The sequence below is a fragment of the Lissotriton helveticus genome, chromosome 4_1 (assembly GCF_964261635.1).
Source record: "Lissotriton helveticus chromosome 4_1, aLisHel1.1, whole genome shotgun sequence".
Classification (NCBI taxonomy): domain Eukaryota; kingdom Metazoa; phylum Chordata; class Amphibia; order Caudata; family Salamandridae; genus Lissotriton; species Lissotriton helveticus.
This window is the reverse complement of record NC_136063.1, coordinates 1,851,871,424-1,851,895,292: the sequence shown is the minus strand read 5'-3', so window position 1 is coordinate 1,851,895,292 and position 23,869 is coordinate 1,851,871,424. Positions and strand designations below refer to the sequence as shown.

The 23,869-nt window shown below is 48.2% G+C and overlaps 1 protein-coding gene across 2 annotated transcripts in view; it reads right to left on the bottom strand.

Annotated features, from left to right (window-relative positions):
* The window catches only part of BRWD3 (bromodomain and WD repeat domain containing 3), a 1,637,103-nt gene that overhangs the window by 432,905 nt on the left and 1,180,329 nt on the right, over window positions 1-23,869 (bottom strand). For both annotated transcript variants that reach the window (XM_078688510.1, XM_078688511.1), the window contains one exon: window positions 6,108-6,228. In XM_078688510.1, the coding sequence (XP_078544636.1) occupies window positions 6,108-6,228 (121 nt within the window). The remainder of the gene's footprint in view (window positions 1-6,107; window positions 6,229-23,869) is intronic.

The window sequence follows — 23,869 nt, the reverse complement described above, 5'->3', positions numbered from 1 at the left end:
GCAAGCACCCTCTGGAGAGGGGGAGCAGAGACGAGAAGAAGCTGGGCCAGACAGATGCGCGGCCAACAGCTTCATAAGGCGTTTCCGAAGGGACTTCGGCTTCATCTGTCGACAGTTGCCGCATTGCTTGGAATCGTGGTGCACACCAAGGCACCACATGCAAATAAGGTGCGGGTCAGTGCTAGACATCTGACGCGCACAGGACTCACAGGCTTTGAACCCTGAGGGCATTGCACACTGTTCCGGTACGACACCAACGGTGTCGAGAAGGCCCGATGTAGGCCAGGAACTGCTGGTTTCCAGGATCTGCGTTGTGGCGTGGAAAAGAAGGAAACTGATGTTGACGCGTCGGGTGGGGAATATATGGCTCCGCTGACTTCACGTCCATGGACGACGTCAAAGCGGAGCCATGCGGCGCCGCCCCCCGGCCCGCAAAGGTGCTGCTGCGCAAACTTTTCAGGACCAGTCTGACGCCTAGGGATATTCTAAGTAAGGAATCTACGGCTAGATGTCTCTATCAGATATAACTTGATACCCAGTAAGTTCCAATAGATGTTTCTGAGACCTTTCCACGTGGGTTTCCTTGATTCGGAGTATATAGGCTTTTAGATAGGATTCCTTGATACTTAGCCCACAGAGATTTCAAGTCCCACTGAAGAGCCTGAATATGCCAATTGGCAAATGAGACACGCAGGATGCTTGAGGCAACAGTCCAATAAGTCTCAGAACAACTCTCTCAGAGGTCAAGGATAGAGGCTAAAAAATCAGGATCATGGCCCAAATATTCAGTATTGATTGATGTGGTGGAAAGGCCCTGAACCACAGTGTGTCCAGAATGGCTCAAATAAAGGGGAGCAAAGGAGTAAGATGCAATTTCTGTGCGTAGATCAAGATCTCTAACAATGTTAGGCAGTTCACCGACATCTGGAGGGGGTCTGTGACTAACTCCGGCAAGCCCACCCTCAACAGCCAGTTCTCAAGACAGGGAAAACTGGTACCCCTGAACTCTCAAGATAGGTGGCAACCTGCGCTGAGGGTCACTGGTGAGGCCAGAATTGAGCAGAGAATCTGAATATACTCATCACCTACCTTGAACCGCAGTGTCTGGACCAAGAGGTTGTACTCTGAGACCTTGAATGATGCATCCTTTTAGTTTTAATCTCCACCAACCCTAGATTTAACAAGCCAATAGGTCTCGCTTTTGGGCCCTTATAAGTATTTAGTTATGCAGCAGAATATCCTTGGTGCAACAATACCAATTGTTGCATGGCTAAACACTTATAAGGTCCCAAATGCGAGACCTATTGGCTACGTGTGTACAGCCTGGGCTTTCGGACCTGCTCATCCGCTCAGCCTTAATAATAGCACAATATAGAAGTAGCTGGTGAGGACCTGCTTTGTTACCCCTCCCTTACATTCTTAGTTTGATATTATTTGTTAGCGTACCACTGGTAATTGAATATGAACTCCTTGATCCTATATTTCAGCGGCCTTGGGAAGATGTTGAATGACGAGAAGAAAAAGCTGCATTTTGGGGGATCCTGAATGTCAGGAAATGTCACAAATTATGTTTGTGTAATTTAAAACTGTAGATCAAGCAATGTCATTGTTTAGGGGTAAAATACGTTTATTCCCCAATTATGTTAGATACCGATTTACATCAGGCACCAAATAACAGAACTAGCAGAAACTAAAAGATGTGTGCACATGTACATTTAAAAATAATCAGTGGATATTTTATAGCCATTTGCAAAGCAAATCTGATCACTCTTAGGCCCTAAAAGGTAAAGACAAACATACAGATCTAAAAATTGTCACATTTTCTAATTTAATGGTTCTTGTCAGGAGATATTAAATTTCTGCAATTTAGTGCTGTAACTTTGGTAGCCAAGACTAATAACACAGATCGTATGTGTAAACAACTGAAACATATTACATCAAAAATATATTGGGTCTTAACTAACTGGGTAAATATTCAGAGGTCTTTATTGTGCAATCTTGGAAGAAAGATAATGTTGATTATATGGTAACAAATACATCGCACAAAGGTTTAGACGGTAAACATTTGTGGTTAGAGCCCCTGCTGCTGGAGAAAGCGCTTTGCCAAATGCAGCATGAGAAACCAAAACGCTTTCAAGAAGAACAAATAAAAAGTCTGTCAAAATGAAGCCCTTTAGCACGACGTTCCGTTAAACAGAGGGGGGTTCTTGTGTAATTATCGGGTCGAGGGAGATGAATATGTAAGAGCGCCTAGTCTGCATTGGTTCCAACTCTGGTGCCTTTCAATGTCACAGTGTTCAGACAGACTAGGATCATTATTAAATGGCAGTGTTCCGAAGGACTCTATCTGTGTCGAATTAGTCAGAGAAACATTACTCCTAGGTATTATGAGGGACATCTTTACGTGTCAGCGGTCTGATCTGATTCCACAGCACAGCGTTTCGAGCACTATTATTTATCTCTGGCGCAATCTTTGTATTTGTATTTTCTGAGAAGTATTCCTTACAGCAGCAACTACTAGGGAGAACACAATAGGTCCCCATAACTATCACATATGTATCATAGCACCCTTGCCTCTCGAATTGAGTCACTTAGCTGAATCAAAACATGTACATTTAATCTCAGTTCCCCACACTATTTACATAGTATATCAATTCATGAGCGTATTCAACTGCCCTACGTTCTCAAAATCGGAGAAATATATTCAAGGACATGAACCTCGTGGCATTTGCTATTCATGGTGCATGCTGGACCTAATAGTTTAAGGAGCAACAGGCGGGAAATAAACTATGCGCAAACTGAATGTCTGACATGGGTAACATTTCAGTGTGTTTAGGTCCGGTGTTAATGGGCTTCAAAATGTGAAGGAGAGTTGGGGGGAGGAAAGTAAGGTATGGGGGGGAGTTGTGGTGGAGCTTGAGGAGGAAGAAGGAAAGGGATGAATGTATAACGGAACGGCGTGGACAGTCATGATTTAAGAACGCCTTTGGGAGATGTTGGGTTACATGTGATTATATAGAAGGTTTTGGTGTGGAAAAAACGACTCACCTCTGCTAGCCAAATCGCCGTCCCGACTGCACCGAAGAGAGCGCGTGGTGGCGTGCTACGTCACTGCTGCTTTAAGCAGCACAGCGCGGGGGCAGGCCAGGGCCGTCATTGGTAGCGCTTTCGCGCGCTACAAGATTGACGTCCCTGGGACCCATACAGCGCACCACACCACCACCACTAAGTTAGGTGGTGCATGCATGCTGCCCCCTAGAGCCTTCACCGCGCACCGCACCACCACCACTAAGTTGGTGCGTGCACTCGTTGCCGCCGCATGCTGCCCCCTAGAGCCTTCACATGCTACTGCACCACTGCCAGATAGCACTCGCCAGGCCGGTCAAGTAGGCCTTGAAACTGACTCGCCCTTCGGGAAAATCACTCGCATTTGCGAGCGGGCGAGTACATTTTTCGACCCCTGCAAGTGGTTATTCTATATCTATTAATTGTGCAGTAAAGTGTATCTCTCCGATTTCACAATGTCAACAATTTAGTTGCATTTTACCCATGTGTATTTATGTCTGTGTCGATTTCCCGGCTTATCCTATTACATTTTTTATTGTATCGATTGTAGAATATCTCCAATAAAAGTTTCTTCTCTGTGTGTTTCCTGAATGCTTAGAATTCAGTGTGCCCTCTATGAAAACCAAAGATGTGCGCGCCCTATAAGTGGCCCCACAATACCTTTAAGTTAAGAAATGATCCCCTGGCCGCGGTAGATGGCAATTGACTTGCCGCAGGGGGTTCATAGGCCATGGGGTAGCTGCATTCAGTTTCCTATGGCTCTCCCAATTAACACCAGAGGGTAGGACCTTTGGCATTGCTTCCAAGGATTACTAGAATGTGGGGCAGTCTAAGGAGTGCTGGAGTGGAAGCAGTGGGTACAGAGGGCAGCTCTGCACTGTTGTTTCCAAATACTGCTTGTCAGGTTGAATATAATGTCACTAGAGTATATGTTCCAGAATGTATACAATTCATACTATCATGCCGAGAAGAGTGTCTACAGGAACAATACCTGCTCGTGATGGAATACTATTATTTTCATTGCAGTCTTAAGTACTTATTCACAGATGTAGCATAATCTCAGTGGGAAATTGTTTTGGTCTCCTGGCCCCTCTCCTCTACACCGGCCCCCAACCGCACCCTCCCCCCTCCCGGCAGGTAGAAGCCTAGCTACCCCTGACCTGGGAAGGCTGGCCTTGCCTTGGGCCCCCCCAATACCTTGAGGGCAGACCGGAGAGGAGGTATGGAGAATGTCCTGTGGCTTCTGTGCTGCTGGTGGGTAGACTGGGCAAACCAGAAGCACATTAAATGTAGTGACCTGTTTTTTGTTTGCAAAAAGATGAATATGACCTATTTTAGGTAACTCCTTCATTTACAGGGACTCTGGTTTGAATATCTGTGTTTTCAATCAAACAAAACAGACCCTAGCAATCATTAGCAAAGCCAATAGGTCTTGCCTTACCAATTCGAATGGCTGGATGGTCAGGTATAAAAAGATAGAGCAATGAAAACCTTGCTTTGTTTTCTTTCAGGATGGCGGTGTTGTGTCGTCACATTCGTTGCCTTGACCAGGCAACACCTATTGTGTAACACAATGCGACGGTCATCACGAAAGTATAGAAAACAACTGTCATTTTTTTTGCGTACTTTTAACACCACCAATCGCCACTATTGGCTTTGCCAGGACCACAGGAGTTTCAAAGCCTTTTGCATTGGAAAAGCTAATTGCAGATATGACCATGGAGGGCAGCGGGGCTGAACAGTGCAACTTCCAGAGCATTGCCAAGGCTAGAGGCAGCACCTGGCCCTCTGTGGAGAAGCATCGGGAAGAGGGGGGTGTATCGGGGAGGAGAACAATGCCTCACCAAGGCTGCATCCGGCACCTGGAACACCACGGATGAACTTCGGGAGTGGTGGGTCTTAGAGGGTAGCACAGGAAAGTGTGCAAGCCATGACATGCTCAAGACATGCACTCCTATGGACTACTGAAGCAGTAATGACATTAGAAACAAGCACAAGCACAAGCGCAAGCGCTAGCGCTCGCCTCGCGCAGCAGCAGTGGGAGAGAGGAGGGGGCCTTCGCCAGATTTCCTTGCGGGAGCCAGCACCAAGGGAATCGCCAACATGCATGCGTTGCCATTGAAGGCAATGCAAAGCGTGCACGTTTTAGGCTGAAAAGGCTAATTGATCAGGGAAGATTGTGTGAAGTCTATCGCAGGGAGAACAAGAGAAGCATACTTTGGTCATTCAATTACAGACAGTCTAGACTGGTACAGTTTGATGATACACAGGCCCCAAGGTGAAACGGTAAGAGGCTCCACATGCAGCACTAGTGAGTATCATCCAGAGGCATAGTCTGTTACCATCTTTGCATGGCTTAATGCTTGACGCCCTTTGGGGGTTACATGAGCTCAAAGGAAAGTAGAAAAACAATAGTCAAAGGGTTCAAAGTGGCTCTGAAAAAAATAACAGTGGTTATGAGGCACAAGCAACTTTATATTTCTTAATGAGGATGTCAATTTCAAACTTGGTCAGAACCATTGTACTTGAGACAGTCACTGTACAGCCACTCTAAACCTTTGTGGCTGTGAATAATTTTCTGGATCCTCCCTACATCTGGGAACTATGTCCCAACATGGGAGACAATGATGGGAAATGCTTGTGTGAGTTGTTCAAACACTGAAACGCCTACATTTTACACAATTCATTTATGAGGTGAGGAGAGCGCTAAGGGGCAGAGCTAGCAAGTGCTAGGTTATTGTCGCATGTAGGCAGTAGCATATAGCACCACTAAGACATTCTGATTCATTAGTGGCATCCAGCAATACAAGTAGTAGTCATAATTTTCTTTGGCAATCTATTCTTTACCACAGCAAAATCTTAACAGTAAACTGCCAAGATTACTCAGTAAACTGAGAAAGCAATCATTTTATCTTCAGGAAAGGTTGTAATTTATGGTGGTTGAGGAAAAGTAAAAAATGTTTAGGAGGCAAGTAAGAATAAAAAGCAACAGAGAAAACATTTCGAAAAAAAAAGATTAATCTGGTGACAAATGAGCCTACCTGTAGAACCGGTTTTCAAGTCTCCGTCGGATTGTATGAAGATCAGTTGGATAAGCAATTACAGTGCAATAGAGAGGATAGGCACTAAGGTCAACAGGAACAGCAAATGGACTTACAAAAGCTGAAAAGAGATACAAAATACACAGAGTAAACAGATTAACTGCATTAAAGGCCCAGATTATAAAAAAAATTATAATCTGAAACAATAGCAACAAAATACTTTAAAGGGGTTAAAGAATAGGGAACTTACCTTTCGTAACACTGTCTATATGAAACTATCCAATAATCAATTGGGAAAGGATCACTTGTCCTGCACAACCTTAGGTATCTTGCAGGAGCTGGGGGTGCGTCCCAAATTAAAAGACCCTCATGCACGTGATGGGTATGTTGGTGTTGTAGCGGTGTATCTTGGTTCTCCGCTTTTTAATCACGTGTGTGCATAATCATCAGGTCGATCAGGTTATGCAACCTCCACCAGGAGGTATTGACCCAAGGTTGAAACAGTAGTGAGCCAGTGATAAGGAATTGTTAAAAAGGCCCGGAAAACCAGAAAGCAACTTTAATAAGTCTGGGTTCGGGTCTAGTAAACTCTAGTCTAGTGCATCTTAAGATACTTTTTATGAGCAGTGGATGCACTTAGAGTATGAATAAAAGGATTAACATCACTGAGTATAAGTCACAGCTGACGACCTGTGCAGAAAACTGGAAGCCCGAGATTATCCAAAGAAGGTGATAAATAAATAAATGTAAAAAACGCGCCAGAAATCAGAACAGGGAGGCGCTAACCTGATCGACCTGATGATTATGCACACACGTGATTAAAAAGCGGAGAACCAAGATACACAGCTACAACACCAACATACCCATCACGTGCATGAGGGTCTTTTAATTTGGGACGCACCCCCGCTCCTGCAAGATACTTAAGGTTGTGCAGGACAAGTGATCCTTTCCCAATTGATTATTGAATATACCTTGGAAACTGAATGGATCGGCTTTCCATCTCCCTCATTTTGATTAAAAGATATATGAAACTATCTACAAGAAGAATTCTCACCTTTTCAATGCCTTAAGATTACAGAAGGAAACAGAAAAAGCTTCCAAACCCCCTGTGCATTGGTATTCGGGGCAATCAGTTTTACTAGAACCTCAGTACCGCCCCGGACATGGCAATAAGGAGCCTTATGTAGGTACCACTGCTCTATGTTAATGTCAGTTGCCCAATGTGGAGGTTCATGCACACTAAGGAGTAATCCGCTGGCTTGGTTGTTCCTGTAATTTCAATGAGATTGACCGTGCAGACAGGGTATCGCTCTCTGATTCTTGAGCGTTGAAATGTTTAGAAGAAGCACCACCCAGGGGGTGGTGTCCCCTGGATGCACAGCGAAAAAAATCAACTAGAGTGGAGTCATCCACAATTGATTAAAATTAAAACGCGTTTGTCTGTTTTCAGAAAATGGAATTTATTATTTGCTCATAAATCCTGTTTCATGAAAATCGTATGCTGTGTTTCATTTACACATTATTTGCTATGTACAGTTTCTGTTCCTAATAACAAAGAGTTGGTTATTCCCAAATTGTTGATAAATTGTTTTTGGTCCCAATGCATTTTGGGCTAGAGGCAGCTCTTCATCGGGGGAATGTTAAACATCGATGTGAGATGAGGGAACCTATCTCATCTCATTCAATGCAGACCTGGCTGAATCACCTGCCCGCATTTATCAACAATTTGGGAATAAGTGACGTTGGTATTATGAACAGAAACTGTACATAGTAAATAATGTGTGAAGGAAACACTGCATAATTTCACGAAATAGTATTTATGATTCATAAATACTGTTTCATGAAATTATGCTGTGTTTCCCTCACACATTTGCTATGTAAAGTTTCTGTTCATAATAAAGTCAGTTATTCCCAAATTATGAGCAAATAATAAATTCAATTTTTCTGAAAACAGACAAACACATACTAATTTTGATCAATTTTGGATGACTCCACCCTAGTGTATTTTTCTCACTAAGCACCCAGGGGACACCACGCCTGGGGAGGTGCTTCTTCTAGAATGTCAGTTGTCCTCCATATTTCCAAGGCCCTCAGATGAGGTGACAATTATTGAAGTGAAACAGACAGTAAACTAAGCATAATCTACTCTGGATCTCATTAATAGCCAAATGTCCACTGCACAGAAAAGGACATCAGGTAGGCCATGAGGAATAAGGAGGGGAGCAAGAGTATACACCAGAAGAGAAAGTTACTTACCTTCGGTAATGCTCTTTCTCTTGGATACTTGTAAGGAAACTTGCTTTTTATGTAGTGTGCAAAAGTAAGGGCACACAATGCAAAAAGTCCAGACAACCCTTATTGGTTTACAGGGGCTTACTTTAATAATCCCAGGTGTTCTATTTGTGGTAGTGTGGTCGAGCAGCTTACACTTATCAGAGGGGAGTGTTAAGCATTTGATGCACAGACAGATTCAATAAATGGTACACATACATAGAAGAAATCTGAGACTGATATATAAAAATAACACCAATTTTTATATATTTTTAGACATCAAGATAATCGAAATCAGGCAAGTACTTTCAGAGTTATGCCTTTTACAAGGAAACAGTAAAATGCTCATTTAACGGTTTTTAAGGTATAAGCCTTGAACGCAGTATAGTTATTATCCTATGGGAGGAAAGGTATATACTGCAAAGAGATACTTGTAGCCGAAGTTCAGGGGCACACTTTGGAACTTAAGGTGCAAAGGGGCCAAGGTTCAAAGACCCACCACCAGCTTTAGTTTACCTGCCTTGGTGTGCCCAGGTGCAGAGGTGCTGGATTGGTTGGTAGCCGTGAGCGCTACACCTTTGAAGTCAATCGCCACCTAGAGACAAAGGCTGCAAGGGAGAGCTTTGGGACAAGTCCAGCAGAACACAAAGGGGGCTCGAATTGTATTGGTCTTTGGAACGAGGGGGCACAGTCGGTTGTCGATAACCACAGCTGTAGGGCTCGGTGGAGAGATGGAGTTAACCTCTTGGAACTACGAAAACCTTTTCCTGTTGTGATGCTCCCTTGGTGGGCCAGCAAAACGGTGTACTGGACAAGTGTAATCAGTGCCTGCAGATGCAGGGGGATGGCTTTTTCACTCTAAGGTAGATGCTAAGTGGTCGTTGAAGTGCTGGACAGTCCTCCAAGGGCTTAGGAGGGTGCACAGCTTTTGGACGAGTGAGCTATGTGCAATTGTCGAGGTTACAACAGACAGGGAGGGTTTGGTGCAAGTTCGGTATTGGTCTTCTGAGCTCAGTGACGGCTCCTCTTTGTCTTCTTCGGTTCCCAGGTAGACAAATCTGTCTCTCTGGTGTCAATGGACCCCTAAATACTGAATATAGGGGCATTTAGGAGAGTGTATGGTAGAAGACAATGGGCTACCAACACCTGGGGTGTCTACACCCCTAAATTACCATTTCCTGTGAGAATTAGGCATACTCTGTTCTGTTTTAGATTGGGTTTTAGCACTTCTGTGCAGCGAGATATCTGGTTGTGGTGAGCTGTGGGCGTTATCAAATCAATTAATTAATTCCTGACCCAGAGTTTCAAGTTTCACCAAAACCAAGATGGTGAAACGTTTCTTTGATTGTCCCCTTCAGGTGGCCCACCTTAGGGGTGTGTGTAGTCTGTAAGTGTGACACGCCTTCTGACTATCTAATTTCCTGCCTGCTCTGGTGCTCAATAAGCCTCAGGGCAGGGGGTGGTGTTCCCAGGTCTTGGGGAAGCTGGGGTTGCATTTCAAAGGCGGTAGGGGCGTTGAAGCCTTTGACCTTGAGATGCTAATCTGCTAGCCATACTGCTGGAGAAGGTGTGAACACCTTCCACTGGAGCAGGCATTGTTTCTGACCCCTGAGAGCATAGGATCTCACTTGCAGGGGGTCAGAAACTCGTCTGGTGTGGCAGGCTGGGAAATACAAGTCAGCCAGCACACGATGTTACAAGTAGGGTTTCAAGGGGCACCACTAATGTCACCACTGGGTGCATGTCATAATAAATCCTGTAGTGGCAACAGTATGGATTTATTACTAGAATATGTTTGATACCAAACATCAGTATTTTCAGTGAAGTCATTATGTAGCTGGGTAACTCGTAATGATCAGTGCCCAGCACATACTTTTAAGATGGCTTCCTGATCACTTGCAATGCCTAGCAGTGGAACTAAGAGAAAGAGGTGCCCTATACGTAACATTCAAATGCAGCTTAGCCAATTTAACAGACTAAAGGCCATCAAATCAAATGCTATGGACTTGAAGCATTTATTTGCTACTTCATTCTTTACACTTTACTAAACATTTAATCATGGGTCAGATAAGTGCGGATACGTTTCAGGCAAATACAAAGTATACATTATGCAAAAAATAACAAAAACATACAGATTTTGTGATGAAGTAATGTGATGAAACAAACAATACATGAAGCGTGATAGACAACAACAATTATCTAAACTTTATATCATGAGTCTTAGTTCACAAAAAGAGCAGCTACTAGGTCATCCTTTAGCATCCACATTGTGTAACAAATTTGTGAAGCTGCTACCCACGGGGAAAAAATACCTTGAACCCAGTAGTGAGACAATGCAAATACCATTTCTACTGATGAAAACTTAGTTAAGTGCGAAAGTCCCTGCGTTTGTGTAATGCTAACGTGTTTCGATTCCCAAGCTGGTTTGCGGAATTCTCTTCAGGGCGTGGACTGGTTCATCTAAGAAACTAAAAGGGGGGGCATTTAATTATACATGAGGAAGGACTCTAAATGTCCCAATTATACAAGCTAAGGGATGACTTCTCAAAAAAGTACCTGATTGACTGGCTAAATAAATTCACACGTTGCAGGCGAGAAGTACGAGTTACTTACCTTCGGTAACGATGTATCTGGTAGAGACGTTGTCTAGCCGCAGATTCCTTAACTTAGAATATCCCCAGGCATCAGACTGGATACGGATTATTTTTTGCAGCAGCACCTCTGCGCGCCGCGGGACGGTGCCACGCGACTCTGCCCTGATGTCGTCCACGGACGTGACGTCAGCGAGGTCCTATCAATCCATCACAGCGAGCTGACGTCAGTTTTCTTCTGAGAAACTTTTCAGTGGCACAACGCGGAGGCACCAACAAAACTGTGAAAGTATGGGAACAGTGTGAGAAGGATGAAAAATCCGTAAAAAAAAAAAGAAGGTGGATGGTGCAAAACACCATCATAAAAGACAGTATCAGACCCTGTCTACATATACAAGAAGAAGTAAAGGCAGAGCAAGCTCTGAGAAAAAAAACCCGCAAAGCGAAGCATGGACCCTCCCCAAAGGCTGAGTAGCAAGGGAAGAATATCTCAACAAGCAAATGTAGATTGCTAATACCATGTAGAACCGTGCCGGCCAACAAGGACGGGGCACGGGAAGAACAACAGTCTACTGCGAGACGGTGTGAAAAGAATGGTATTCACCCTATAGCAAAGGAAGGCCGAAACATAGCCCAGCAGACCACCAAAGAAGGCGACTATAGAGAAGACAAGAGTCCTGACTCAGTGGAGAAGGTGGGAGGGAGGGAAGCAACAGGAGAAGAAGAAACTCATGATGAAGGCGAATCAAAGGGCACCGATTTACAGGAAAGAAGCCACCTGGAGAGAGGCAGCTGCCTATGGAAATTCTTAAAGAGGGCACAACAATGTGAGCACCCTGAAAGAAAACTAATGGCAACTGAAAGGAGGCAAAGTGGAAAAACCCACCTGGCAAGGTCCTCGCAGAACGGGGAGGTTGGGTGGGCGTTAAGGAATCTGCAGCTAGAAAACATATCTACCAGATACATCGTTACCGAAGGTAAGTAACTCGTACATCTGATAGAGAAATCTAGTCGCAGATTCCTTAACTTAGAATAGATACCACAGCCATACCCCAAAGGGGAGGTGGGTCTGAGACAGAACAAAAGAAAGTGCCCGAAGCACTGAGCCAGCAACAGAGTGACAGACTATGGAGAAGGCTGTGGCATAACAGACAGACAGCAACCCAAGTAGCTTGAAAGAGCAAAACACAAGGCATCCCAAACTGCCAGAATGGCGCGACACAATACCCATCTTCATATGAGATGTATAAAGAGCACTAGCAAAATTCCAGAACAGAAGAGAGAGTCCAGAACGAAGGAGGAAGAAGGACTACTCCCGGTTTAATGGTGCACTAAGTGGACACCAACGAAAGCCAGAGGATAACAAGAAGAAATGTAACCAGAGCCTACCAGGCTAGCCCACACAAGGGAGGCAGGAGAGGCCACATCCAGGAAGCGAAGGGCAGAGGCAGGAACTGAGCAACATCTTAGAAGTGCAGGCGGGAACAAAAGACACGTCAAGTGCACACCTAGTCACCAAAAGGCAAACAGTATCACTCTGAAGCTCGTTGAAGCAGACCACAACTAAAACATGCACCGAGCAGACAGCCACGAAGACTATAAGTTAGCAAAGCTAAAATGAGCATGGAACTGCCCATCCAGGGAGCTTGAAGGCCGAGGTGAGAACTCACCCGCGAAATACTGAGAAGCAGGGTGCAGCACCTGGGACGACCTGCATCAGAGGAGCTGTCCCGCAGGCACAGGAGACGTAGAGTAGGATGACGCCCAGTGAAAAAGACACATCCAAAGGAAGTGGTCGCAGAGGCACCGAAAGTGCCAATAGGAGCTGTGAATAGGAACATGCATAACTGTTGAGAAGAACCTCTGATCTCCAGACCACTTCCTCGGACTGTGAGGGGAAATCCACCCCCCACAGAAGAAGAGTGGGACTGTTTAGGATATGAACACCAAGAAAGAAGCATTGTGAAGCGGGGGGACCACCCCAGGGAGTGAAACACAAGGAACCCTTATTTCCGAAGATGTAGGAAAAGGCACCAAAGTGCACTTAAACCTGCTAGAAATATGCAAGGCTCAAGCAAGGGGAGACCCATGGCGTATAGGAGATATCGCCAAACGGCACAACACTGAGCACTTAGCAACGTTAAGACAATGGCGTCATTGGATGTAGAGAGCCCAAAGGGGCCTCCATGCCCGCCTGACGCATAGCAGAGCTAAATAATAGCATACAGGTACCCCACTTGGAGTATGGCACATCCCCAAGAACCATGGGGGAACACCTTTTAGGGCAAACAACAGTCAGAGGGCAGAACACAAACAACCTGTGGAACACTGCCACAGTAGGCTTACCGCCAGCCTAAAAAAAAAATGCATAGTGCAACTGGTAGATGCTAAATAAAAGGATAACCACCCCAGATCATGTCAAATGGAGACCTGCGTAATACAGACCTATGGGGGAGGACAAAATCCTGCAAGGAGGCGCTGAACAGCCGAATCAGCGTGGGCATCAAACAAATGGACCCCATCAAAGGCGTTCCCGGATATTCTCCAGAAAGACGCCATCCCGTAACCAAGCATGGCGCCGTAGGGCAACCGAACCAGCCATAGCACAGCCTAAGGAATCCGCTGTATCCAAGGGGGAGCGGATTGTATATTCCGTCAAATAACGGCCATCACGGAGAAGATGAAGGAGGTCAACAAGCATGCCCTCAGAAGTGGCCGATAGATGAGGCTCAGCAAAGTTCCAAAGGGCATAAGTAGCCCGAGCCAAGACACATACTGTATTTAGTGTTCGAAGAGCTGCGCTAGTGGAGGAGAAAATGTTACGGTCCCAAGAGTCCAGCCATCTGGACTCCTGGGAGGGAGGAAGCAGCAGCTGAGGCAAGGAAGGGAAAACAGTTTGCAGGACAAACCCCTGAATATCTGAGTGAACAAATAAGCAAACTGGATCATGTGGAGCCCAGGTGCCCAAAAGGCCATCATAAAGAGAAGCTTCGAAAAGTAGACACGGCTCCACATTCCCCGAACCGTGGTGGAGGACATCCAGCAGAGGGTCAACTGGAAGGGGGACCGAAGGAGGTTGCATACTCAGAACACGAGCGGCCAAGGAGACAACCCTAATGAAAGCCGCTCCGGCTTCGGTAGCCCTACGAGGAGGGGACAGCAACTCATCCATGGGTAAGGGCTGTAAACTAAGCATCGCACCCCACGGAGGTTGAGTAATGAACTGAGGATGCGACCAATGCCCAAAAGAAGGAAGCCCCATTGACGAATGAGGATCCTCATGGGGCTCCTGAGGAGGTGGGGAGTCCGCTGGGCCACAAATTCCAAGAGGGGAAGAGGCATGGACAGATCCGGCATTGCCGGGCATTGAGGAGACGCCGAACTACCCCCGGAAGCCTTCGGAGAGGAGTCTATAATCTTACCAAAAAAGTTAAACCCAAGATGGAGAAGTTGGTGTGTTTTTCGCCTATGGATCACACACTAATTCATTTTGGTCAATTGTACCAAAAAATTGGCACTTTTTACAGAATTCTGACCTTGGGATTGATGTCCCACTCTTCGCTATGAAGAAGAATGCGAGCATTGGACAACGAATTGTAAGAGCAGACTTATCCCCTTCCAGAAAAAAAAGACCTCTCAGCAATGTTCAATATGAAGCCATTGACTGACCACTATAAATGTGGTACCTGGACGAATTGTAGAAGCACAATAGTGGGTAGTGACTTTATTCATGACGACATTAAGTGGACAAGGAAACAATTTTCCAACTACAAGATAATAAACGTCCTTTATGCAATTGTTTGTCCTTGCCCAAGGATTTACATTGGCAAAACTATGCAAGAGATTCGTCAACGTGTAGTGCAGCACCGATCAACGATAAAAAATAAAGTTGTAGGGGGCGTCGCCAAGATGGCGGCGGTGTAGGACGTGTCCTTCTGTCCCTCCGCCGCCACCTGGCTTAAAGCTTTGATTTTTGCACTCCCTGGTGCCCATCTGCGCTCAAAAGGGGGCAGCTGTCGATCGCCCCACGGAGCTGGTACTGGGGGTACCCTTCTTTCGGGTCCCGTCACCGGGGATCCGCGTCCGACACGGCCGCGGCCTGAGCGTCCTCCGGCAGGGCCGCCGCCGAGAGGAGTCCTGCTACGACCGGACGGCAGACCCTGGGAGTGGAGCGGAGCAGAGCGGTGGAGACAACTGGCGATTGCTGCTGAGCTGCGTGCCCACTGCCCGAGAGACGCCTGCAGGGGGTGGACACTGTGGCGCCCGGCGCTCAACGGAAGCAAGCCCGGAGTGGTGTGCACGGCTCAAATGGCCTGCTGGCCGGGGAGCGGCGGCCTGAAGGCGGGGCTGGGCAATGGGTGGCGATCGGTCCACACATCGGTGGACAGTGGAGTTCGGACCTGTGAGGTGTGCAGGAGGTAGCGCTCTCCCCCTCCCCCCACCAGTCGGGTGACTGGAACGGCTCTCCCGGGCCTGGAGAACGTGGGCCGGGATCGAGCGGCACGGCGTGGTGGAGGGGTGCGCCCAGTAACAGCGGAGCAACCTGAGGTTCCCGGCTGTGCTCGAGGCGGACAGGTAGAGATTCGGTGGCCAGCGAGGCAGGGGCCCCAAGCGACTGCGTCAAGAGAGGTGAGGAGCGGAGGGACGGCCCAGCGTTTCCTGGTGTGCGGTGCAGCGGCCCAGTGGTGAACAAGGGGGAGCCTCAGCGTACCTCAGGGCAGGCCATCCCCCCGGGACTGAACTGTGTGGCTGCCTGGGAGGTGAAGATACGGGCCCCCAGCGGCCGAACCGCCGGGTCCTGAGGTGGTGTCCCGCACCTCGGCAGCGGTGGTGGGCCTGAAGTGCGGTGTGGAGGAGCAGGCCGTGGGAGGCGGCGGAGACGCGGGCCCCCCTACTAGGCCCCCCCGGCCTGCTGTGCTACTGGCGACCTTGAGCTCTGACCGGGGGTCAACCCGCGGAGTTGGTGAGGGTGAAGAAGCCCTTTGATGTACTGGCCCACGGCGTGGTGATACAGCTCGCAACCGGCAGTGCGTCTGAGCGCCCCAACAACAGGTGGCGCTGCTCATTGCCATTGCTCCCCGGGCTGCCCGGAACGGGCTCTGTGCTGAGGGCCCGGCGTAGGTGGGGCTGGGTCGCCGGACAGGAGCGGACAGATATAACGCCAGACCACGCGGACCGCGCACAGCCCCAAAGGCCTCCTGACTCCAGTGGGAATCCTCTGGGACAGCCTGAGACATCCTGGGGGGCCGGGGTCTCTCCGTCATGGCCGCTAATAGGGGCAAGAAGGACAAGACTGTTAAGGACACGCTGCAGAGACCGGGGGGGTGGGAGCCCTCGGCAGACGACTACACAGGCGACGCAGCCGGCCGATGAGGAGGCACCAGCTACTAAGGCCTTTATGGTGGAGCTCTTTGCCGCTATCATGGCAGACATCTTGGAAGTTCGCTCTCAGCTCTCCTCGGACATGCGTGAAATACGCCACGACGTGGACTCCATTGGTGAACGGGTGGCCACTCTAGAGGAGCACGACGTGGGCACTGCTGACGAGCTGCACCAACTCCAGCAGAACGTCATTCGACTAACAGAGCAAAACCTGGACCTGCAAGCGCACACAGAGGACCTGGAGAACCGCTCGAGGAGGAATAACATCAGAATTCGGGTGGTGCCTTGGAAGGGTGAGGGTGAGAGCCTCCGAGAGTATGTCACAGCGTTGTTCCACCAGCTGCTAGGCGAGGGGGACGTCGAGCTCCAACTGGATAGAGTGCACAGAGTTGGTCTGCCAAGGGGTGCCCAGGCCTCACCGCCGGACATCCTAGTCTGTGTCCATTGTAGGAGAGTGGTCACCCCAGATTTTTGCACTTTGCTTCACTGGTTTACGACTTTCCCTGGCTGTGGGCCTGCTAATCAGACCCACAGCCTAGCTGTTCTCTCTCTAAATTGACAACCATGTACTTTAGGTGCATTTACCAATTGGTACTGGGTCACCTTATCTGTCCCTGTAACAGTGTACCTTAGGTATCCAGGGCATAGGTGTACCCAGGGCCTACCAGGGGCTGAAGCATGTATTATGCCACCCCTGGCTGGCCATCTAAAACTGACTCAACTGGCTGCATGACAGCTGGGGCAAGGTGGTGTAATCACCCTTTGCTATAGATATAGCATATCTATATCTAACCCTAAAATGGACACATATCCTCCTATCAGTCACTCCTATGGCAGGCCTTATCAATCCTGAAGGCAGACTGCTTGGAATTATGTGAGATAAGCCTGTCTACAGCTTTCGAAACCAAGTCCTTTAGCTGTTTCCATGATAACGCTATACCATATACTCTTAAGTGCATTATAATCATCGCGGTTAAATGCTAACTCTGGTATAACATTATCAAAACATGTCGAGTATGGTGTCATACGAATTGGAATACTACCCCCTCGCCAATTCTGGCGACGGGGGTAGCATTCCACCCTTCTAGAGCGGCACGACATGTATGTAACTGTGAACCCCGGTTAAAGTTAACTCGAGCCTTGGCATCACAAAATGGATGCTGCCACCACAGACACAAGTCTGACCTCCTGCTGCTGGGAGTCCTTCTAGCGAGGGAGGCTTGGACAAAGGGTTTCCTGCCTTGGGAGGTGCTAGCACCACCCCAGACAGGAATTTGTGTATTGGGTATGATAGGCCTGAAAGGAATGAGATATGCCTGGGGCACACAAGGTGTCCTGTGCATACACCGGTTCAAACCAGTTGCTGGGGCATCCCTGCCCCAGCTCTGGCGTGAAACTGGACAAAGGATAGGGGGTGTAACCACCCCCCTTCCTGGTCCCACCCAGGGGAGGGACCTAGTCACCAGTACAGCCCCCTTTAGCAGGATAAAGGTAGGAGCTGGTCCCATTCCAAATTAGATTAATCCTGAACTACTCTACAAGAAGAAACTCTGAACTTTGACGTTCTGCTCCACAGAAGACTGAAGAAATCTCCCTTGTGGGCAAGGAGTGTCCACCCTGCAACTGCAGGCACCATCAAGCGTCCAGCGGCTTCACTTTGTCGTCTTCCCTCGAGGATCCAGACTTCAGAGCCCGACGAGACCCGGATTCCCAGACCTCTCCGACCTCAACTCACATCTGCAGCACAGCTGAGACCCGTGGGTGCGACGAGACACGTGGGACCGGCCATCTTGAAAGAAACTGCACTTCGCTTCCAGCACGACTCCCGAGGTAAACTCGACCAAGTGCTTTGGGGATTGAGAAGCCCCAGCCCCGAGCAGCTCCTGCACCGAAGATCAGCCCTCCAGCTTCCACGAGATCTGCGTGGGGCCCTTCTGCTTGTTTGCTGCTCGATGCGTTGTCTGGTCACTTGCCGGCTGGCTAGTGGCCTCCTAGACGACGAACCTTGAAATCTTCACTGCTGGTCTAGTTGCTCCAGACTGGCCCTTGCTCCCTTCCAAAAGAGGGGCACCCCGGACTCTCCTAGTCCGCACCAGATGCCTTTTCCACTCACCGCGTGGGTTGCCTTTGCCAAGGCCTGTTGACGCCGAATCCGGAACCAACACCGCCGACAGCGAGAGCCTGCGTAGGATAGCTCGTGCCTCCATCCTGGTAGTCGAAGACACCTCCTGGTCCACGTGGCTGCAGAGTCAAGCGTCCACTCTTCACCTGATCACGACAACAGCATCTGGTTCCTTCCTGGTTCCACACCGGTCACTGGCTAGTGACTGTGAACATTGTCCCCTCTGCTTTCAGGTCTTCAGCATCACTGATCCACCCTTGGATCACACCGGACATCTTCCTCCTGGTCGCCTGCAGCATCTTTTCCTCCAGGCTCCATAGACTTCAACGCCGGAACCCGACACGACTTTGCACCTATGCACCCGCAGCCCGTGGGTGAGGTAACAAGAGCATTTCGGTGCTCAAGGGTAGATTGACTCTCCTAGTGTCCAGTTCCACAGTCGTTTTAGTCCTAACTAGTCAGGATTGTCCGTACTCACCTTTTTCTTGAACTGTACTGTCCATAGACGTTGTTACGCATCTCGCGTGTGAGTTCACACTCTGCACACGCGTTCCGTGGGCCTCCTATTACTTACCTAAAGTTAGGATAGCATAGTCCCAGCGATCCTACAGCCTCTGGACAGCTCCATTCCTTCTATCGATTTCCTTATACCATTTACTTAGTATATGGTTTGCCGTGCCCCTAGGGCACCATTGTAATTTTGTGCAACTTATTGTATTTTTCCTAAGAGATTGTCATGTGCTTAGCCCTCTGATCTCATAAAGAGTTCAGAGGTGTTTGTTATTAATAAATATATTGTTTATTTTCATAACAACCTGTGTGGTGTCCTTTCATCTGGTATTCAAGGGGTTATATTGTGGTAAAACAGCTGGCTTCACATGCCAAAAGAGTTTAGCCTAAGACTGCTTTGTCCATGCTACCATTAGGATAGCTGGTCTATAAGGTTGATGTTAGACCTGGCATCTTTGGCGTGGTTTCCCCTATCTTTTTGCCTCTACCTCCTGTATTTTTGATGCTGTGCTGGATTTCGTTTTTGCTGGTTTAGATGCTTTGGACACTCTGCCACTGCTGATCAGTGCCAGAGTGTAAGTGCTCCCTGTGTAAATTATTATTCTGATTGAATATACATGTTTGGCATATTTGTATCACTATGAAGTCCCTAGTAAAGTGCACTGGGTGTGCCAGGGCTGGTGATGACAAATGCTACTGGTGGGCCTGCAGCACTGATTGTGCCACCCACAGGAGTAGCTCTAAAATGGTGTCTCAGGCCTGCCACTGCAGTGCCTATGGGCAGTTTAGAACTGCCATGTCCTCCTGGTCAGTGTCCCCACTGACCAGGCCTAACCCTTCCCTTTTTGTGCACATCAGTCACCCCTATGGAAGGCCCAAGGTACCCCCCTGGGCAGGGTGCAGTGTATGTAAAAGGTAGAGCATGTACTAGTGCAGGTGACATGCTCTGGTAGTGAATGGCAGCCATTTTCGTTTTTCACTACTGTAAGGCTATCTTGCTCCATAGGTTAACATGGGGGATGCTAGCTACAGTGGTTAACAGCATTTCTTCCCATAGGAACAAGATAGGACATAAGTATCTAGTATCCCTAAACTCAGAATTTAATAACACATCTTTTAGGAAAGGTTGTTTTTAAATCCTGTGTTTGAGAACAGCACTTTTAGAAAGTTGCTGTTCTCTTGTCTGACCCTTCTGTGTGCCTGGGCCTGTTTGTGTATTGACTGTCTGGTTTGAGAGTGACAGGGGCTGGGGGATTCCCCAGGAGGCTGGATGAGTCAGCACTAGGCTGAATGACTGCAATTGCAACTGGAGTGGTGGGAGGAGTTAGCACCTGGGCTGAATAGGGCTGTGCCTGCCCTCCACAATGCTGGCTCCACCCCCCTGCTGGGCGGCTGAGGACCCTGCCCCTCACTCTGAAAGGAAAGATGCAGCCAGCAAAACAAAGTGCTCAGGATCCACCCAGAACTGGTTCAGACCGGGCTCAGGGCCCACATGCACCAAGAGAACAAGGACTTTAGGGGTATAAGTACAGGACCCCTGACAACAGAAAATTAGATCATCCTGGAAATCAAGAAGGAACCTCTGCCAAGGAGAAAGCTGAAACTGAAGAAGGAAGATTGTCCTGCTGTTGCTCTGCTGGACTGACCTGTTGCTTTGCTGCCAAGGAGAGGGGAAGGACTTTGCTGCTGAGCTGTGTCCCCTGTCTTGAAGGAATCTCCAAGGGCCTGAGTAGAGCTGGCTCCCTGTTTTGAAGTCCCAGGAACAAATGGACTTCACCCCCAGCTTCCCTGAACTCTGCTGAGAGAGTTCCGTCCTTCCTAGAGTGCTTGATCCAGTTGTGGGGCCTTTGGAAGTTGTACCTGAGCTGGGAAGCTTGAAACTAAGCTTGAGTGACTTTTGAAGCTGAAAAGTGTCGCATCGCTCGCTTGCGGAGCGCATCCCCGACAGTGCGAGAAGTTTCCCGACGCTACGGAGGTCGAGATCGTCGCAGCGCCTGACGCCGCTGCCAGAGACGTCGCATCCTTCGTTTGTGGGACGCACCAGACCGGTGCGGGAGAATCGAACATCGCTGCGAGTATCGTCGCAGAGCCTGTCGTCGCTGGGTGAGATCGCCGCACCGCTTGCTTGCGGACCGCATCACGTCGCTGCGAGCATCGTCGCAGAATCAACGCATCGAGGAGCTGCGAGAGAGAGGATCCCCGCTGGACCGCGCATCGTCGCCCCGGAGATCGTCGCAGCCCCTACGAGATCGTCGCATCGTGCCTTTGCGAGAACAGACTTCGTACGGAACCTACGCACCGGAATCCATACAAGTGGCCTTCCTCCCCATACAGACCGGATTCGTCGCAACACGCCCGCTGCTGCAGCGGGGCTGTCGCATCGCCTCCCCAGGGTCTCAGGAGCAACGCATCGCTTGTTTTCCACCGCACCAGCTTCTGCTTTTGGAACTTTGTTGCAACTAAAAGGTACTGTGAGTAAACGTGACGCAACTGTGAACTTTTCACGCATCAGTAGAGAATTCTATCGCAACGTAGAGAATTCTAACGCAACCTTAAGAACTCTTTTTGAAACCATATTCTTGAACTGTGTATGTTGGATTTTTGTCGTTTTGGTCTTGTGTAGTTTAGATTAAAAATACCTTTATTTTTCTAAACTGTTGTGGAGTCAGTTTGTGGTGTTTTCACTGTGTTACTGTGAGTGTTGGTACAAATACTTTACGCATTGCCTCTGGTTAGCCTAGACTGCTCGTGCCAAGCTACCTAGAGGGTGAGCAGGGGTTATCTCAGAGGGTTATCTCCTTGCCCTGACTAGAAGCAAGGGTCCCTATTTGGACAGTGGTACCTACCTCTGCCAACTAGAGACCCCCAGATCTAACAGTTGACTTGCAACCAATCACCATAAGCGACGTTTGGACTGATACACGGTGATCACTAGAACTAGTGAGCATCATATATCAGGCCAACTTCTCACACCATTCTCTACAAGATTCAAGACCCAAAGATCTGAAAGGAACGGTCTCCAATCTTGTAGAAAGTGGAACACCCGACCTCCAACATGCTCTAGGATGGGGAATCTAGGGCTGCTTTCCTGATGTACCAACAGTGGTGGGAGGGGAGGTGGAGGAGGAGGAGGAAGAGGACGGTTGACTATTTGCTCCTCTGATGCCTCTTTTATTCCTTCCCCTGTATGATTTGTACAAAGGATTTTGTTGTTGACTCTGCGTTGTCTGTTGTCGTCCACAAAAGGAGGCAGATCTTCCAAATCCTCTATATCTCTTATATCCATAGCCTCTTGACTGCACCTGGAGGCCTAAAGATCTTGCCGTAGCCCTGCTGTCTTTGAAACATTCTAAAGCAGAGTTAGCCTTAGAACCAAAGAGTCTTGAACCATCAAATGGAAGATTTAACAACGTAGCCTGAACATCAGCAGAAAAGCCTGAAGATCGAAGCCAGGCTTGCCTCCTTGTTGCCACAGAAGAGCCAATAACACGTGCCACAGTGTCAGCAGTATCCATGCCTGACTGAATTACTTGACGTGCTGCAGCTTGTGAGTCTGATAGGACCTCTAAAAAGTTAGCACGATCTTCTTCAGGTAACTTAGGAGCCAATTGGACAACAGAGTCCATTAATGCGTGTATGTATCTACTCAAAAGGCAAGTCGCATTTGTAGATTTTAATGCCATACTGGCAGAGGAGAATACCTTCTTTGCTGCTTGCTCCATTTTCCTTGAATCTCTATCCCCTAACATAGTTGGAAAAGCCCCAGAAGATTGCTTTGAACATGAAGCTTGTATAACTAAACTCTCAGGCGTTGGGTGAGAAGACAAAAATGCTGGATCACTAGGTGCAGGCCTGTATCTCCTTGATATAGATCTTGATACAGCCGGAGCAGACAAAGGTTTTTGCCAAACTTCCAAAATTGGCTCTGTTAAAGCTTCTGTAAAAGGAAGCAGAGGTTCAGAAGATGAAGAAAAATTGTTTAAAACTTCTGTTAAAATGTTAGACTTTACTTCTGCATTTGGAAGCTGAAGACCCAACAAATCTGCTGCCTTTTTTATCACCACATGGTAAGGTGCCACTTCTTGAACTACATCACTAGATGCAGAGGGCAGGTTATACTCAGGAGAAGTATCAAGTCAACTTGCCTCCTGATGGCCTTCAAACTCATCCACAGACTCTGTAATTTCACCTTCTTCCTGCTCATGTAGATACTCCTGCTCTTCAAACAACCTTTGCGCCTCTCTCCTGGAGCGATGTTTAGGCAACGGCGTCGGTGGAGCCGTACGACGTGTCAGAGAAAACAAGAGCAGCGTCGCTGGAGTAGCCTTGGCTTCGTTCCTCGACTTCGATCGATCTCACATCGGAGCCGGATCAACTACAGTAGGTGTCCGCGGAGCTGGAGTAGAGGTCTGCGGTGTCAGTAATGCCAAGCCGGAGCTGACTGCATAAAAGGTGTCTGAGGATAGAACTGAGGCACACACAGGTTGAAAGCCAATGGACCCACGGGGCCAGAAGGCGCGCCGATTGGAGACGTGGCTCTGGCAAACATGCCAAACATTGCATTTAAAAAATGTGTTGAATCCGCCCCTGGAGCAGGAAAAGGAGGCTAAGGATCTATACTTGGGGTCGAGACGGAGCCTGCGGAGTCGGTGATGACGCCCGCCCAGGTGAATTCTTACGTATTGGAGAAGTCTCCTCAGGATGAACAGGCGACGTCGCTGGACCCGGACAATCTTCATGATGTGAAGACACATCTTAAACTGGAGACACCGGCTTCAGAGATGACACTGGCGTCGCCTTAGGAGATGGAGAGGCAGAAGGAGAAATATAATATTTTCTTCGAGGTCGCTCAGCTGGAGTCAATGACCTCGAACGCTGCCTCTTCT